General features: G+C 50.0%; 1 protein-coding gene across 2 annotated transcripts in view; it reads right to left on the bottom strand.

Moving 5' to 3' along the window:
* The window catches only part of Gxylt2 (glucoside xylosyltransferase 2), a 64,183-nt gene extending 47,584 nt beyond the window's left edge, over positions 1-16,599 (bottom strand). For both annotated transcript variants that reach the window (XR_011705555.1, XM_027931917.3), the window contains exon 1: positions 16,325-16,599. Coding sequence is in view for 1 of the 2 variants with exons in the window: in XM_027931917.3 (XP_027787718.1) it covers positions 16,325-16,599 (275 nt within the window). In the remaining variant the exon portion in view is untranslated. The remainder of the gene's footprint in view (positions 1-16,324) is intronic.
* Between the last annotated feature and the right edge of the window lie 724 nt (positions 16,600-17,323).

Here is a 17,323-nt window from a genome sequence, read left to right as displayed (position 1 = left end):
AGCGTGTGCGCCCCTCCCTGTCACATCTCAGGAGAGTCTTGAAGAAACAGGTGTTAACCCTAACTGTCTCGCCAGAGACGGGAGGTGGTGGGTACGGCCTGCGGCTTGCAGTACGGAATCCACAGTAATGAGAAACAGGCACAAGAGGGGCACGTTAGCCCTGCAAATGAGCAAGGTATCAGATACCGAGTCAACAGCTGGGAAGGGGACAGGGTCCAAGAGTCCACAATCATCATCTAGCTATTTCCTAGTAAAAAAAAGATTTGTTCCAGACGAGGGGACGAAGCCAAGCCTCAAACACACCACTGAGAAACATTTGCAGGCAAGTTGGAAGAAGTTGGCCCGGAATAGGTGCCCTGAGACAAATGAAACTAATTTACTTGCACAAAAGATTTGGAGACCAGGGGAACTTGGATGTCAAATGCTGCCTTCCTTCCAAAAACTTCGAGTTCGATCCACACACTGCTCCATTATTTGCCGCTCTGTAGAATAATGGCAGCCGTGCTCCAGATTTCTTTCACCAGGAGGGGAGTTGAGATGTGGGTGGAGCACTTTGGAAAGCGCTCCGATCGGATTACTTCAGAGCATGCTTAGTCGAAGCCCGGCCTTGAGCCCGGCCTTGAGCCCGGCCAAGGCCAGATGTGGCGAGTTCTTGGACCCTATTCACTTTGGGGATCGTGGGGAAAGCTGGCGTCTCTGGAAGTTGTCCACTTCTTGTCATCCTCCTGCTATTACGTGATACAATAATGTCTTCTGTCACCTCGGTCACTCTGACAGTCCTCTTGGTGGCCCACCAGCCTCCAGTCTTACCTTTACCCTCACCCCATAAGTTCTCCTAATTGGGGCAGAGTGGTGGGCTTCTAAACCACAGAGTATATTTCTTCCTTGATTAAAGTCATGCAAGCGCTCACCGGCTTCAAGGTCAAACCCAACGGCTGATATGGCTCCTGCGCACATCTTTTGCCTCTGTCCCAACCGCCCCCACCCATCTGGACGGCCGGCCGTTCACAGCCGCGGGCACAGTCGCACTTGTGTCCTGGCCTCTTTCCTTCCCAGCCTACGCTGTGGTGCCAGGACTCACACAGGCAGTCCCACCTCTCCCTCTGTCTTATTAGCTGCAGCCCACTTATTAATCAACCCATCTTTACTAACAACCAACTACGTGCCCCAGGCATCGTTGTAGAAAGACAAGGAACAAAGCAAAGTTACTTTCTCCAGAGGATTAGGGAAAGACAGAGCTAAGTGACAGTCCAAGGGAGGTAACTAGTAACTTATCCAGAGGGTGGGAGGGTGGTGGGGGGCAGGGGGGCAGGGAGGCCCGGGCGTGCTGGCCGGCCGGTGCAACCTGAGACAGCTCAGAGTCAGCAGGGGCCTCGCGACAAGGCAGGTCTGCCAGGGGTACAGGGGCGGCCAGGACGTGAGCCCCGAGCCTCATGGCTGGGAGAGGAGCCCAGCGGAGGGACAGCCAGAGGACAGCCGCAAACCCAAGGGCCCACCTGCAGGCTCGACTGCTCTTCCTTCCCAGGAGGCTTCGTGGGGGCTTTTATGACCACTATCAAAACCAGCTCCCACTCACTGACATGAAGGGGAGGGCAGGCTGTGTGGACGAGAAACTAACACGACTGTCAGTTTGGAAAAACTGCCATTGAGACATGAGCCGAAACAGGCCACGAGAGAGATGCGACGTGGACATCTGCTTTAAGTCTCGCCCACTGCGTAGCAACCCGAGGGTGACTCAGAGGCACAGACTTGGGGGCTGGGAGTGTGGCTCAGTGGGAGAGCACCTGCCGAGCATGTCTGGGCTCCAACGCCAGCACCCCCAAAACAGAGCTAAGGTGCTACCAACAAATCCCATCACCTCCGGGTCTTAGAATGAACAACTTCCCCACCCCCGGGTGTCTGCTTACCCTACAGACTGAGATGCCGCCGAATGACACGCCTTCACCTCGCAATGACGGAAACACTAACTCAAACGACAACGAGTTTGATTTCCAGACTGGCAAAAATGACACAGAAAAGTCTGACTGCATCGAGACGCAGTTGGATGTGGGGTGGGCTCAGCTCGGCGCTGCTGGGAGAGGGAAGTTGGCCCACACCTGGAGAGCCATTTGCAACTGTCTGCAGGCACGAAGATGGGCACCCGCCTTCCACCCCTCCAGATTCACACCTACCCACAGGAACTGAGGAAATGTGCACATGGGCACGAGTCTCATGCAAGAACACTCACAGCAGCCCTGCTTAGGAAAATGGAAAATTGGAACAGACTTGGCCATCCACGGAGAGGAGAATCCCGAGTCCGCCTGACATGTCTGAAAGGTGGAATACTATACAGCAGCGAAAGGAACACACCTGAAGGACACGTACAACATACAGCAAAGAGGGAAAGAGTGGCTTGTGAGGAGGACAGTATGGGGACAGTATTGCCATGAAGCTTAAAAACTAGCCAAAGACTCAGCAGTAGAGCACTCGCCTGGCATGTGCAAGGCCCTGGGTTCGATCCTCAGCACCACATAAAAATAAATAAGTAAGGGTATTGTCTTCAACTTAAAAAAAAATGTTAAAAAAAAAAAACTAGCCATTTTCTTGGCAGATGATACACAAAGTAAAATAAGCACGAGAATGAAAACCATCAAATGGAGTGTGCTAAGTTATTTCTGGGGACTTGATATTTTACTTAAGCTGAGTTCTGGACACAAAGAAATTCTATTTGTTATTATCTCCATATTTTGTGTCACCTAAAGTTCTGGAAGAATACTTTTCTCCCCACTCAAAAGAGCCTGCAGGCTGGGTGCAGCTGAGGGGCAGAAGGCTTGCCTAGCTTGAGGGAGGCCCCGGCTCTTCTACCACAGCGTACGCGTGTGCACACTCGCACACACACACTCGCACACACACACACACCAAAGCCTGCACTCCCTGCTGCTAAGCAAGCCACCCGTCTGCTCTTTTTTCAGGCTCCAGGCAATGTGTCCCTCTTGGTGTCTGGTGACAGGTATTAAAAGAGAAAAAAGAAAGGCCCCTCCTGGGGCCAGTTCAAGTGTCAGTGACTGGGATTTAAGGGACCTGGCTGGCCCCCCTCCTCCCTCTCACATTACATCAACAATCTCAGGCTCCAGGCGGTGCGCGCTGGGGCCAGGGTCCTGAGTGATGAAGTTCAAGGGCCTGCAGGCACCTTTCACCAGCTCCACCAACGGCACACTGGCACACTCGGGTGTCACCTGAGCTGCCTGGGGCTGGCTGCGAGTTCAGCTGCGACCCTGGGCCTCCTTAACCCTCGACTCCCTGAGCTTGGCGTAACAACCTTCTCACTTACACTCTGCGAAGAGGACTGGAGTGGACGCTTGCTGGCCAGGGTTTTTCAAGACCCTGCTGAGAATGGAGCTGATGATAACCGCGTTGGCTTCCGTGATGACTGGCGTAAGTCGAAAGCAGGGCCCAGACAGCAAAGCCTGGAATGTTCTTTGTGGTCTTTGCATGACCCTCTCCTTGTCTGTGGAAGACCTTCAGGAAGACACGGGGGACTTCCTTGACCACCTTCCTGCTGTATTCACTTTTAATAAAAGCGGACTTGATTTTCTTTTCCATCATGGTTCTTGTTGATTTCCTTCCACATCAGCTGATAGCATATTGTTTCATTGTAGCTCATGTCAAACACACATTGTGTTCAACGCAGGAAACAATATAAACAAAACTTTTCATCTTTAGAAAAAAGATCAGAATAGCATGTACAATGTACATTTCAAATAAAAACACAAAACATGATATACTTAATTATCAAAGTTGGTAAATGAAGAAAAATTCTTGCCCCATAAACTGTTTTTCTGCAAGCTGCCTTCTGGTCTTTGTTCAGTTGGATTCCTGTTTTTATAGAGGCACTAGGTGGAAAGTTTGCATCCTACTTTGTTGACTTGATTCTTTTGTTACTTGTTTTTTTTTAAGTTGTGGATGGACTTTTATTTTGTTTATTAGTTTTTATGTGGTGCGGAGGATTGAACCCAGAGCCTCATCCTGGAAGGCAAGCGCTCTGCCACTGAGCCCAGCCGCAGCCCCAAGGCCTGATAGCTAGCATTCTGTTCACTACCACAATTCCATTCAACCAGATCAGCATGACTTATCATTTCCTTTTTGTTCATTGTATCCAATTATTCTATTATTTTAAAAGTCTTTTCCTAAACTGTGGGCTAATGGATTTTTCCTCTTTTGCATTATTTTCTTAGATTGCATTCCTAGAAGTAGAATTGCTGGGGTAATATCTATTATCTGATTAAGCAACTCTAACAGCTTCTGACATTTTCTCCAAAGCTTTCTAGGAGTTTACTGGGCCACGGGGAACAAATAAAAGGCATAAGAGACCACCCAGGTGCCCGAGCTACTCGCGCAGCATGGTCACAGAGCTGACCCGAGAGGAGAGGAAATGGCTTCCGCAAGTCGCGCCCCCAGTCCTGCTATTCCACAGTGAACAGAATGCTAGCTATCAGGCCTTGGGGCTGCGGCTGGGCTCAGTGGTGCAGACCTGCTGCACCAGGTGATCCTGAGTCACAGTGAGAGGGTTGTGCCAGGTTCAGTTATCTTTTGGCCACGTCCACGAGAAAGTCTCAGTTGAGTGCCACTAGGAGAGAACACCTTTCTGATACTGCCCCATCTCCCTTTAGTGGAAAGGACAGGGAGCCCCAGTGCAGAACCTCAGACGGTGAGAGCTCCAAGCTAGAAACGAACAACACTGCTTCGTTGTCTCAGAGTTTGGCCCAACAGCTACCTTCTATTTATATTATTACTGGCAATTTCTGGCACTGACATCAAATTTCCTAAAAAAAAAAAAAAAAAGTAAATGGGCTCAGGATGTGGAGAGACTAGGGTCCTTGAACACAGCTGTCACCATTGTGAACGGGCACATCCACTCGGGAAAACACTTTAGCAGCTCCTGAAAGCCTTAAATAGAGAAAGCAACTTTATGATGGTACACATGAGGATTGAAAACCTACAGACACACAAAATTTTCCCCACAACTACTCATATCAGCATAATTTAGTCATCAAGAAGCCCAACTAAATGTCCATCAATTAATGGAGATACATCATGCAGTGTATGTCACACAGTGCAATATCACTTAACGATAAAAAGGAATGAAATACTGACATATGTACAAACATGTACCAACCTGGAAAACGGACACTTATCCACATATGTAAAACAGATTCCACATATGTAAAAAGTCCAGAAGAGGAAAAAGCCCCATGTACAAGAGCACATTAGTCGTTATCAAGAAGAAGGATTGGGGGCACATGGGAAGTGACTGCCTAATGGTGACAGGGTTCCTTTGCAGGGTGATAAAAATGTAAAAATAGCCAGTGGTGATGAGATTGAAGAAATCATGGAACTATATGCTTTTAAAGAGTGTTGGGATTAAACTGTAACATTGTTATCATTAAATAAGTAAAGAAATGCCCTCAGGTTCATAACATATATAGATTTTGTTTAAAAAAATTGAAGTACGCAATGGCAGTGCGCAGCGTTGTAAGGATCGCGGAGCCTTGGGGAATGACAGGGACTGCAGGACACGCCCTGCCCATGCTCTGATGACCACCATCCTCACCATCCCAGAGATGGCTCAGAGGGAAGCGGCTTCCAGGCTTCCCCCGAGATGAGTGGCTTCTTAAGCGCTCAACAATCTGCGGCATGTGACCTAATTGAACTTCAATTTCTGGAGTGTGTAAATAATGAAATACGGCATTTATGTGTAGTGCTATTTACTTTGTAGCTTATTAACGCAAAACACACTGAATCATTAAAGCGAGTAATTGGTTCTTCTCAGACCCTCTTCTCTGGCGCCTCCCGTGACCTCCTCCCAGCGCTTTTTTGGAACTGACAAGCTCCCGGGGCTCAGTGAGCCTGCTGCTGGGATCCGGGCTAGCAGAGGACGCTGGTGGAAAGCCACACTTCTTTAAAACACAGCCCCAACTGGACTGCTGGCCACTTTTTCCTAGGAAATGCATAAGCATCAGGGAAATGGTAGAAGAGAAACGCAAAGAAGCGGAATGTGCTTGCTCAGGGCAGAATGAATGAGCAGGGCCTTCCTGTTTCCTGGAGTCTTTTGCAAGATGAGACCAGCTAGCGATTTTCACGTGGAGGTGAAACACTCTGGACATGAGGCCAGAGCGGCTGCTGTGGAGAGGGAGCACCTCAAGACAGCCCTGGAAGGAGAGCCAGGGGACAGCAGCTAAAGCCACCTCAAGGTTTGGCAGCAGGAGTAAAGTTCCCTGCACACCGTGGCTTTTGGAAGGCATGAGTCAACTGCAGAAAGTTTCCCCTCCGAAGCTGCGATTTGACCCCTCACTGGGAACCCAGACATGACACCAAGGACTCCGCTCGCAGTTAAATCACTTTTAATGACCTGTGGTTTGGAGTTAAATCAAGTGTCATTAATCTTTTCAGACAGACACAAAAGCTAACGTTTGCCTTGAAGTCACGGTATAATATGAATGTCAGCAGCGTGCCAAAAACCTGCCATGGGGGCGCTTAATAAAAGTATTTGATAAATGCTTTTAATTATTAATAGAACATATTTAATTTGTTTCATGATGTCTGAAACGTGGCTGTGCTCCTAAACAAAGTCTAGGTCTAATTCACAGTAGGTGCTGGTGTCTGAAGTTGGTAACTCTGTGCATGTGTGTGTGTGTGTGTGTGTGTGTGAGTGCATGCTCACGGTTTTAGATATTACACATACGTATGGCTTAAGACTAGTAAGTGTTGCAGCAAGGATTCAAATCTAGGGCGTTGGACATTGGACTTAAAAGGTCTTTTTTTTTTTTTTTTTTTAATAACACAACAGAAATCCCTCTCTTGCAGTTCTGGAGGCTACAGTCCAGGCATCAGCGGCCACGCTTCCTCGGCAGACTCTGGAGAAGAATCACTCCTCTCCTCCCCGTCACCTGCGTCCCCAGCCACTGCTATGGCCCCCTGGCTCCCTGCTGCAATGCCCCATCTCCTCCTCCACAGGGCCTTCTCCTCCATGTGTCTCTCCGTCCTCTCCTCTTCTCATGAGGACACTGGTTGTCACATTCAGGGGTCACCCTACATCTAGGGGGCTTTCACCCAGAGACCCTTAACTAACTGCCTCGGCTGAGACTTTTCTAGACCAGATCACACTCTGAGGCTGCCCTGGGGCCGAAGCCCTGATTTCACGTTTTGCTGTTTGTGGAGTCACACACAAGTGAGCAGAGAGAGGCCTCGCTGGGGAGTCGAAGCCTCTCCCCACCCCTGGTCCTGGCCTCCCTGAGTCCCCCTCTCCAGGGCCATTCCCAGGAGATACCTCCCCCAACCCTTCACTATCAGCTGAGCTCATTCTCACCGGGTTTACTTGTCCCCCTCTGACACTCTGTGGTGTGCCTGGAATGATTGCCACTTCATTGTTCTTTATGATTGCTCCTGTCACAGGGGAGGGAGATGCTGCTTCCCGATCTCCCTCTTCCTTTTAAATGAAGATATCATTGAGACTTCCAGGTATGAACCAGCAGGGCCAGTTTGAAAGGGATGACTGTTGACATGTGAAGGAAAAGAATTAGGTGAGGAATTCAGTTCTGCACATGGGAATTTCTCATTTCCTAAAGATGGGCTTGAAGGAGCGGCCAACTTAGAGGGAAGAAAGAGGAAAAAGGCTCTCCCCAACTCATTTCCGTCCTCTATCCAAAAAGACTTTCTAACTTTATGATAATTTATGTGCTTCTAGTTATTTTGTACATTAGACAAGTAATATATTTTTATCATAGAAAAAAATTTAAAATACAGATAAGCAGAGGAACAGACACCCATAATTCCAATTGTATAATCTCTGTTGACATTTTGGCAGACCACCTTCCAGAAATCCCAGATAAATGTGTGTGTGTGTGTATGTGTGTGTGTGTGTGTAAACATACGCAAGTTTAAAAAAAACTGAAATGGGATAATTTTTATAACCTGTTTATGTCCCTTACAAGTATGAATGATGTTCAATTACAAACAACAAAAAAGTAGATTTTATCAGAGCTCTTCTCCAAAGGGATTCTAGGAGTATGGTTCAGATGGTCCAGACTTTGGATCTGTTGCCGAGGACAGCACGGCCATCAGCACTGTTGTTCTTCCAAGCACATGGACTTGGTTTCAACGTCTTAGTCGACCATTTTCTGTCCATCTTGGGCAAGGCTTTAACCATCTCTAGCCCTCGACTTTCCCATCTGTGAGACTGCACGTTGATTGTATGGCTGTCTGCTTCTGGTCTCAGTGGGTCTCATGGGCATCCACAACTTTCTGACAAGAGCATCTCAATTTTCCTTTGGGGAAGCTGTTGTTCTGTTCTCAGTCCATGAGGTTCAGAGATGCAGAGTCATCTGTCCATCACTCCCAGCTGTGACCATCGTGAGGGCACATGCATGTGACACAACACAGGCCGTTATAGGCAGCCCTGGGTCCTTGTCGGTGAGATTCCCCCTGAGGGCGACTAGGGGAGGAGGACCAGGCTCAGGCCTGTGGCTACTTTTCTGTGGCCAGGACCTACCTGCCTGGCAGCCCCGCCCACCCAGAGGAGGCCAAAGATGGAGCCCAGCTGGTCAGACATCCTGGACACACCGGACTGCACCTCTGTCTCCCTCCTCACTCCAGTTTTAGGGCTGGTAAATCCCCTCATGAGGAGGTGACACAAACTGATCACCAGGGATTCCATACTCGCAACTGAAAAATCCCATCTCTCTGTGGCAGTGCCTCCCTGGCCGGTGGCTCTGGAGAGCAGATGGAGTCGTGTGGTGCCAGCTTAACACAGGCCCCACACTCTCACCACTGTGAAGCATGGGTCACCATTGCCATTATAACTGGTAACAGTTGTCATTGTTATCAGTTGGTACACATCGAGCTGAAATTCACCAGAAGCTTTCGTGTTTCTCTAGGTTTGTCCAGTTGGCCAGGACCTCAGGTCTGCAACCAGCCAAGTGAGCCCCACTCTGCACTCTGTCCGCTTCTAACGAGTGCCAGGCGATGGACTGGCTCTCCCCCTCCACTCGGGAAGCCAAGCCAGCTCCTGAAGGCCTAGCCGTCCCTCCGGAGAGCTGCCTGGATCTGCACCCCGCCTGGTGCACACTCGTCCTGCACCAGCCTTCCACCTGCATCATGGGGGTGCATCAGGAGCTCAGGAGAGAGCCGAGCTTCCACGTCACATACAGGTCATGGGTCCAGTTGCAGTCCAGTGGACGACAGTGACAGCACTCATATCAGCCTCTGGGTGACGCTCCCAAGCCACCCCTGCAGCTTGGTGTACATTTTTAAGTAAGTCTTTTTTTAATATTCTTTTTTTTTAGTTAGAGGTGGACACAATCTTTATTTTAGTTTATGCGGTGCTGAGGATTGAACCCAGTGCCTCGCACATGCTAGGCGTGTACTCAACCTCTGAGCCACAACGCCGGCCCTTTTAGTGTACATTTTTATTTTTCCTCTTTGGACCTCAATTTTGCAATTCAAAAAAGGGTCATATTTTTGATTGGTGTCCTCCGGGGGCTTTTACTCAGGTAGAGCATGGATTCTGAACTGTGCAACGTAAATTTCCACTAGTAGATTACAGTCTCTTACGTTGCTAAAAGAGACGGCCACCTTTAAACACATCAAACTCACTTTCTGTTGGCACAGAATCAAGGGTCCCAATAAAGGTATCAAGACAAGAAACTTCTGTTTGTAGGAGCAGTTTCCAGAGCATCACAGTCTGCAATGAATCACATGCTGGAGAGTGTTCAGGAGGGACACAAACCGACGCTGACCTTCAAGACAGTTCTCATGCGTGGTGGTGGTGGTTGCTGCTGTGACTTCTGAAGTCGTGACAATGTGTATAGACTATAAACTTTTGTCTCTTCTTTTCTGGCAGTGCCTTATAGTGCGAGGTCAATTTTCTTCCAAGGAATCTCACCAGTGAGTGTGGCTGGTGAAAGCCACCACGGCCACTCTTCGCTGAACTTAGAAGAGGTACTAAAGCAGATGGTGCAGATCAAAGTTAGCCAGGATTCTTTGGTGCCATCTGACAGAATCCATGTCACGCTGGATTAAGAAAACATGGGAAGTCACTCGATCCTGGAATCTGGAAAGGCGTTGGCACCAGCCGCCCGGGTGGTCAGAGGGGCCCTGCGTGACTCCTCCACGTTCTCTCAGTGCTGACCCGCTTTCTCCTCAGGCAGAAACGCAGCTGCAGTCCCTGGGCTTCCCACCGCCTCACTTCAGTCATTACAAACAGTCGGCTGTTATGCTTTCCCTGAGGTCTGAAAGCTCGCCACGGGCTCTACTTGGGCCCAGTAGGATAAAGGCTAGGGTGCCAGTGGCCACCCAGGGCGTGGTGGGTGCTCATTTCCTGCATAGCCCTGAAACCACTTCCTTCTAAGGTCTCTATCAACAGCCCCCAGATCTTCATTTAAACGAAACCTCTGGTTCAGCAAGATGACTTTGAATCCTAGTAACTGAAACCTCAACTCCAACACAGTAACAGAGGATCCAAGACAGGGCAGACCTCAGACCTGCTGACCCTGGGCCTCTGTGGTGTCTGCAAGGACCCACTATCTCTTTCTCCCTCTACTGCCCAAAGTAAAGTCATCATCCCAGAATGGTTCTCTCCGATCCTGGTACCGGCTGGGGCTGTTTTCTAGGTCATATCTAGCACATGAGAGGGAGTCTCTTGTTCAGTGGACTAAGTCCTTTCCCTCAGGCCGACTGGCCAGCCCAGGTCATGTGACACCTGTGCACCAAGAACTTCTGTGGAGAAATGAAAGGATCGATGGCTGAGTCTTGGACACCCTTCACCTCCGGTTTCCCTCCTAAGGATCCAGAACCCAGGATTGTCACAGGTGAAGCATCAGGCACCTTCCCGTGGTGAGACATCCCCTGGAGTAACTGAAGAGTGCTCTTAAAGCTGCCAGGGCCTCTAGCTATGGTGGTACCCGCGGTCATTCCAGTGACTGGAGAGGCCGAGGCAGGAGGATCACAAGCTTAGGCCAGCCTCAGCAACTTACCAGCCCTGTCTCCAAATAAAAAAGGACTGGGATGTTGCTCAGTGGTAGAGCTCCCGGGGTTCAACCCCATACTGAGAAGAATAAGAAGGAAAAGTACCAGACCAAGATCCTCAATATATACAATAAAAAACCAAAAACAAGCCCGAAAAAAAGATGTCAAGGTCGTTAGAAACAGATAAATCTGAGAAACTGTCATAGCCAATTCGAGGCTATGAGATAGTGACAGCTAAGTATAATATGGTCTCCTGAATAGAATCCCGCAACCGGAAGGACATCAGGTAGAACTAAGGACATCGGAATGAACGTGGACAACATGTATGACATGAGTTCATTGGCTGCGGCCAGTGTATCATGCAGGAACTAGACCTCAACAACGGAGGAAACTAGGTGCAAGGAAGATGGACATTCTCTGCATTTTATCAACTCTTCTATAAATGTAAAATCATTCAAAAAATCTGTTAAAAAGAAAAAAAAATCCTTCTTTTAATATTGTCACTGAATATCCTTACTGCTCTTCTAAAACCATTTTCAATTTTAAATCGTGTGAAATTAAGTAAGTCTGAGCATGGCACGGGGCAGATGGGCGCGGGGCAGCTGGGCGCTGCGCGGGTCCATTAGTTCACTGCACAAGCATTTGCTGAGCACCTCCTCTGAGGTCATGTCTTCCTGGGTGCCAGTGAAGCAGCGATGAGTGAGACAGGAAGTGCACATGGAGCGGGAGGAGAAAATACAAGAATACAATATCCAGATAACGCAGAGTGTGGTCAACAACAAAACCCCGGCCAGGGTGAGGAAGCAGAGAACGCAGGAAAGGGCTGTGATTCCTTGGGCGCCTGGGAGGACGCATTGAGGAGGAATCATTTGCACTTGGACCTGAAAGGAGTGCGGGAGCTGACCACGCCAGGATGTGGGGGTCACGGGGAGTGGGCGAGTGGGGAGTGGTAGGGATGAGGCCAGAGAGCTCAGCAGGGCTGAGGTCAGGCAGGGCTCAAACAGCACTGAAAAAGTCAACCACATTCCTCGCTTGATAGAAGTTGTTCATCGCAGGCCACTCATTTAAGATCATCGCTGCAGCTGTATGGAAATGGCGCACTGGGGGCATGAGAACAAAACCACGCAAACCACAGTAGGTGGCAACAGTGGCCAAGTAGAGTGACTGGCTAGTCACTCAGTAGCGGCCCTGGAAGGGGCAGAAGTGCTGGGCTGGAGCGTGCACCTAAGGAAGACTTCCTGACTGGGTGGGCATGGGGACGAGAGGACCAATCATGGACCAGTCAACAAAAACAGGGGCTCTTCACGGAAACATCGCCCCTATCTGCTGAGACCTTTTTTCAGGCTTGAACTCCCTGAGAAGATTTAGCTCAGAGACCAAAGGGCACTGCAGGAAACCATGCCTCTTGATGAGCAAGGGTGCCCACTTCCTCCCATGGACCAGCTGGTGCAGCCGCCAACTGGTACCTAACGTGTTTCTGGGTTGTCTGCTCTTGCCCCAAACCCTGGAGGGATAGCAACACCACTCACCATTGTACAGTGATGCCTGGCAGATGGACACATTTGCTGAACCACTATGGAACACATGGACAGAGGGGACACCGCGGGGCCTAGAGGTGGCGGGAGCTTCCCTGGGAATCTATTCTTCAAGTGAGAGCAGTAATGTCCAAACCAATGCAGAGGAACAAGAATAAAGTTCAGGAGTGGGTTGGAGTTGAGCAATCAGCAAGAGCTCTGGGCGGGAGCCAATAAATAAGAAACTGATTTTGCAAGAGCTAGCACAAAGGGCCACGCAACTGGCAGAGGTGGGACTTTGCTGCTCAGCTTGATGACCTCATCCCAGGACCACAAATGTGAGAGCTGGAGGGGATCTGAGGAAACTTTTGGAAGCATTTGCTCATTTTACAGAGGAAGGAAATAAGGTGTGACGGCTTCCGACCAGGACCCAATTTGCTGGGCTCCATTTGCCATATTCTTTCTTTTTCTTGTACCAGGGGTTGAACTCAGGGGCACTCGACCACTGAGCCACCTCTCCAGCCCTATTTTGTATTTTATTTAGGGACAGGGTCTCAGTGAGTTGCTTAGGGCCTTGCTTTTGCTGAGGCTGGCTTTGAACTCAAGATCTTCCTGCCTTAGCCTCCCAAGCCACTCGGATTACAGGCATGCACCACCATGCCTGGTCATTCTCTTTTTTATAGTATGCTGATTACCAGTTAAATTAAACTTCTTTTTTTCATATACAGGCTCAAAGAGGAGTTCTCAGAAGTCAGGTGCAAAGATTAGTCTTCTAAAGTCTAAAATCTATTCCTAAGTAAAATTCTCATTTTAGAATTCAGTTCCATCAAAAAGAAAGAAAAAAAAAACTGTTAATAAACATTTCCTCTTCTCCTTCATTGAAAATGAGGCCCCTACGATGGTTCCTTTTTTGACATGGCTGCCAGGAAGCTTAAAGCTAAATTTAACACTTAATCCTCCTAATTATAGTGATCTCAGTTTTGACAAACGGCACTTACTCACCTTCTTTTTTTATCTTTAAATTTTTTTCCAATGGTCTTATTGTCTGTGTGTCTTTTACTATATATTGTCTCAAATCCTTTTTTGGAAGTCAGCCAGGTATAAATCACCAATAACCAAAACAGAAGGAAGGTTCTGTTTCTCTTGGGCACCAGGACTGCTACATTCAGTGTGGTGTCCATTTTCAGATACTGCCCTTGACCCTGACTCTGCCTCCCACTTTCGTATTTATAGAGAAGGAGGCCACCGCAGGATAGATGCACACAAATGAACAGTTATAAAATTGTAGGGTCGGCTTGCTAACTAGGCAAGTCCTTGGAAACTTCGAAATGAAAACAAGATGTGGTAGGAGAGGGCTGTTTCCTGTGCTGACGTGGCAGAACTTCACCAGCGAGGGACCTGGAGAGGCCAGGCAGTCCCGGGCACGCATGGTCGGCAGGTGGTGGGCTGGGTCGCTCCCAGCTCCAGGCCTTCTGCTTCTGCTGCCACAAGCCTGACCTCCCCGGGCCAGAGAAATGAGATCACGTAGCCTCCCTCTCTTCTGGATTCTGGCCACAGAAAGAGATTAAAGCACTAGTTTTCTGAAACCATGAGGCTTTCTCTTCCCTCCCTAAATGAAATTCCTCCTAAACCACAAAAATTTAACCCAGGCAAAATTAGGAAAGCAATAAAGGAGTCCATACAGATGTTTGTCCTCCTGCTCCTCCTGCTTCAGAACCTTCTGTGACAGTTTCTGTTGAGGTAGCAAAAAAACAGAAACAAAAAGAACAATAAATAAGTCCTGGAAAATGGCAGCTGTTTATGCCTTTGAGCCTGAGACTTCCTGTGGCTTTTTGTTTTTTAATCTTTCCCAAGTTTGTAAATTCCGTTCTTTATTCCTGTGGTGTTGGGCCTGATTTCCATGATCATCTAAGAGATATGTTCACAAGAAAAATGGCTTCAAGGGTGCCGCTGATCATGGAAATGCTCCTTCCCCACAGCACCCATTTGGATTCCGTTCATGATCTCCTCCTAGTCAGAGCCAATTTGTTCAGAGAGAGACAAGAAGATGCTGCCCCAATGTTCCCAACACCTTGAAGAATGAGACAGTTCAAAAAGCTATGGCGTTTCTTCAGAAAAATCTCAATAAAACCATGACTCGCAGGCCAGACTGTTGTATGACATCACTATAGCGGGCAAGAGCTCACCTTGCGCCCAGGCTGCCTGGCTTCTTATCCTACCTACCTCCTGTTACCCAGGAGCCCTGGACAAAGTGGGATGTGACACTTCCCTACCTTTAAAATGGGGATAAAACTAATGTTCACATCATAGAGCACTTTGATGTGTTTCAAAAACAAAGAAAGCATGTGAAAGCACACACCATTGGCTCCACTCCCTTTGCTTCTGACTCTGTAAGGGCTGGGCTGGGGCCTGAGAATCTGCGTTTTAACATGTCTTCAGATGACACTGATGCCCTTGGTCTCCAAGTTTGAGAGAGGTTGGGGTGTGGAGGTAGACCGCTTGCCTAGTCCTCGGGGGCCCTGGGTTGAATTCCCAGCACCTCCCCAAAAGGCTTGATCCACTCTCAGTGGGCTATGCATAGACTACATAGTTACACATGTCATTTTGATACTGCACATAGCTGTGCCAAGTGGTGTCAGTTCTTATTGTCTTACAAGGTGTCTCAAACTCAGACATTTTACTCGCAGTAAAACCCAAATGCAATCGAGAAAATCCTATCACGTTCCTAATAGAAATACCCTTATTTTAAAGACCTGGGAGGTTCCGAACTTGCGAAGTGTAGATACTTTAAAAGCGATTCCAGGATGGCGGGCTTCCCTGCCTAGAACTTGTCGGCGCCCATCTGTACACTTGGGAGGCAGAAGCGAAACAAAAGCTGACACAGCTACTTTTTGAGGTTTTGTGTCTTCGGAGTTACAGTAAAAGCGCCAAACAGACTTAGTCATTATGGTCAAAAAGAATTCTTCAACTCGTTTCAAGTAATTAAGGAGCCCAGCAAATGCGGACGTTGCAAGGGCAGCTGGAACAGCAGAGGACACAGCCTCACAGGCGGGGATCGTTCCACAGCTCCCCACAACAAAGGGAACGACCAAACCCCCGACCTGCGGGCTTCCAGCAGCCCTAACGCCAAAGACCAAGGCTCCGACGAAAAGCCGGCGTGTTTGACTTGGTGTCGGGAAAGAGACTATCGATAAAGCCCATGGTTAAGATGCTTTCCTTGCCGGGCCCCTGGACCGTTCTGGAGCCCCGTCTGCCTCCCGGCGCCACGCACTCCTGCCCGCGGGAGCAGACTCCGCACACCCGGGCGCTCGGAGCGCCTCTCGGTTCTGCGCACGGGCTCTCGCGGCCCGAGGAAGGGACCGGCGCTTCTCCCACACAAGCAGACCTGAGTTTTCGGGACAAATGCTCCAGCGAAACGTGAGAACGAGATAAGGCATTTTTGCCTCGAGATGACTTTTTGAAAATTAAACAAAGGGCGTATGTTTGCAAGAATGAAAAAAAAAAAAAAAGAAAGAAAGAAAAAGAAAAAGAAAGACAAACCCCCGCTTTGCCCTGACCGTTTAAAAATGCAATACACAAACCACTTTCCCTAACACTTCTTCTAAAAGGTAGGTCACTGCCAGCCCGGGCTCCTGAAGGTTCCACCGAGGGGCTGCTGTTTCACTGGCAGAGAGGGACAGAGAGGGACAGGAGCGCGCGGGGAAACTTGGAGTCTGATCCTCTAGACCAGAGCCTCCCTTAGACTTGGCGCGGGTGGAGGCAGCGAGACACCGGTCCCCAGATGGGATTCTGGGGCTGCCACGACTCACCTCGCCAACTTGTCCAGGCTGCCGGCGCCCCGGCGGCCGGCTCGGGGACGCGGACGCGGGGGCCTGCGCCTCGGAGCGCGCGGGCGGGCCCCCGGGAGGGCGCGGGACCCCGGCGGGCGCGCGGGAAGCGGCGCAGGGTGGCGCTGCGGGGCGGACGCGGGGTGCCCGGGCGGTGCGGGGGGCTCGGAGCGGCCGGCGCGCAGGGACAGCAGCGCCAGCAGCAGCGCGGCCAGCGCGAGCAGGAGCAGCGCCGCCGCCTTGCTGCGGAGCTTCATGGTGCGGTGCGGCCCCTCTGCGCATCGCGGCGTGCCCCGCGGCAGCGGCGGGGGACGAGCGCTGCGCCGCCGCGGCCGCCTCCTCTGCCCGCCGGCCAGGGACTGGGGTCTAGGAGGGCGGCGGGTGGCCGGCGGCGGCGGAGGAGGAGAGCGGCGAGGAGGAGGCGCGAGGGCTCCGGGAGGAGCGGCCCTCGCCTACCGTACTGTGTGGAGTAGCCGCCCGCGGTCCGCCCACCCCAGCCGCCGGGCGCTGGAACTTCAGGTAGTGCCGGCTACACATCACCCCATTCATCCATTCATTTGGTCATCTGCTCATCCACTCGCTTACTCACTTACCTCCCGTTCCCGCCACTCTTCCATCTGATTCGCTGTCGCCACGATGATTCGCCCATTGATCCATTTATCCCATGCGTTTCCCACCCAGCCGCGCTGCTGCCTGCACAGCCACATCTGCTCGGGGGAGGGGGGGTGGGTGGACATCTCTGTCCTGTCTGCCCGGCGCACGGCTCTGCACACGGTGCTGCCCAACAAGTATGTTGGGCAAAAGCACTCTAGATCCGCATACAGAAATGATAGAATGAATTTCAATGTCTAGATTTAAAATCGGACACTGTCAATACTGGCTTGGTGATCCTGAGCAATCTGCAGAACTTTCTTAAGCCTTAATTTCCTTTAATGCAAAATGGGAATGATATGCTGCTCACTACAGAGGCATTCTGTGGAT

Source organism: Marmota flaviventris, chromosome 20 (genome assembly GCF_047511675.1).
Source record: "Marmota flaviventris isolate mMarFla1 chromosome 20, mMarFla1.hap1, whole genome shotgun sequence".
NCBI classification, from domain to species: Eukaryota; Metazoa; Chordata; class Mammalia; order Rodentia; family Sciuridae; genus Marmota; species Marmota flaviventris.
This window is presented reverse-complemented; position numbering and strand designations above follow the sequence as displayed.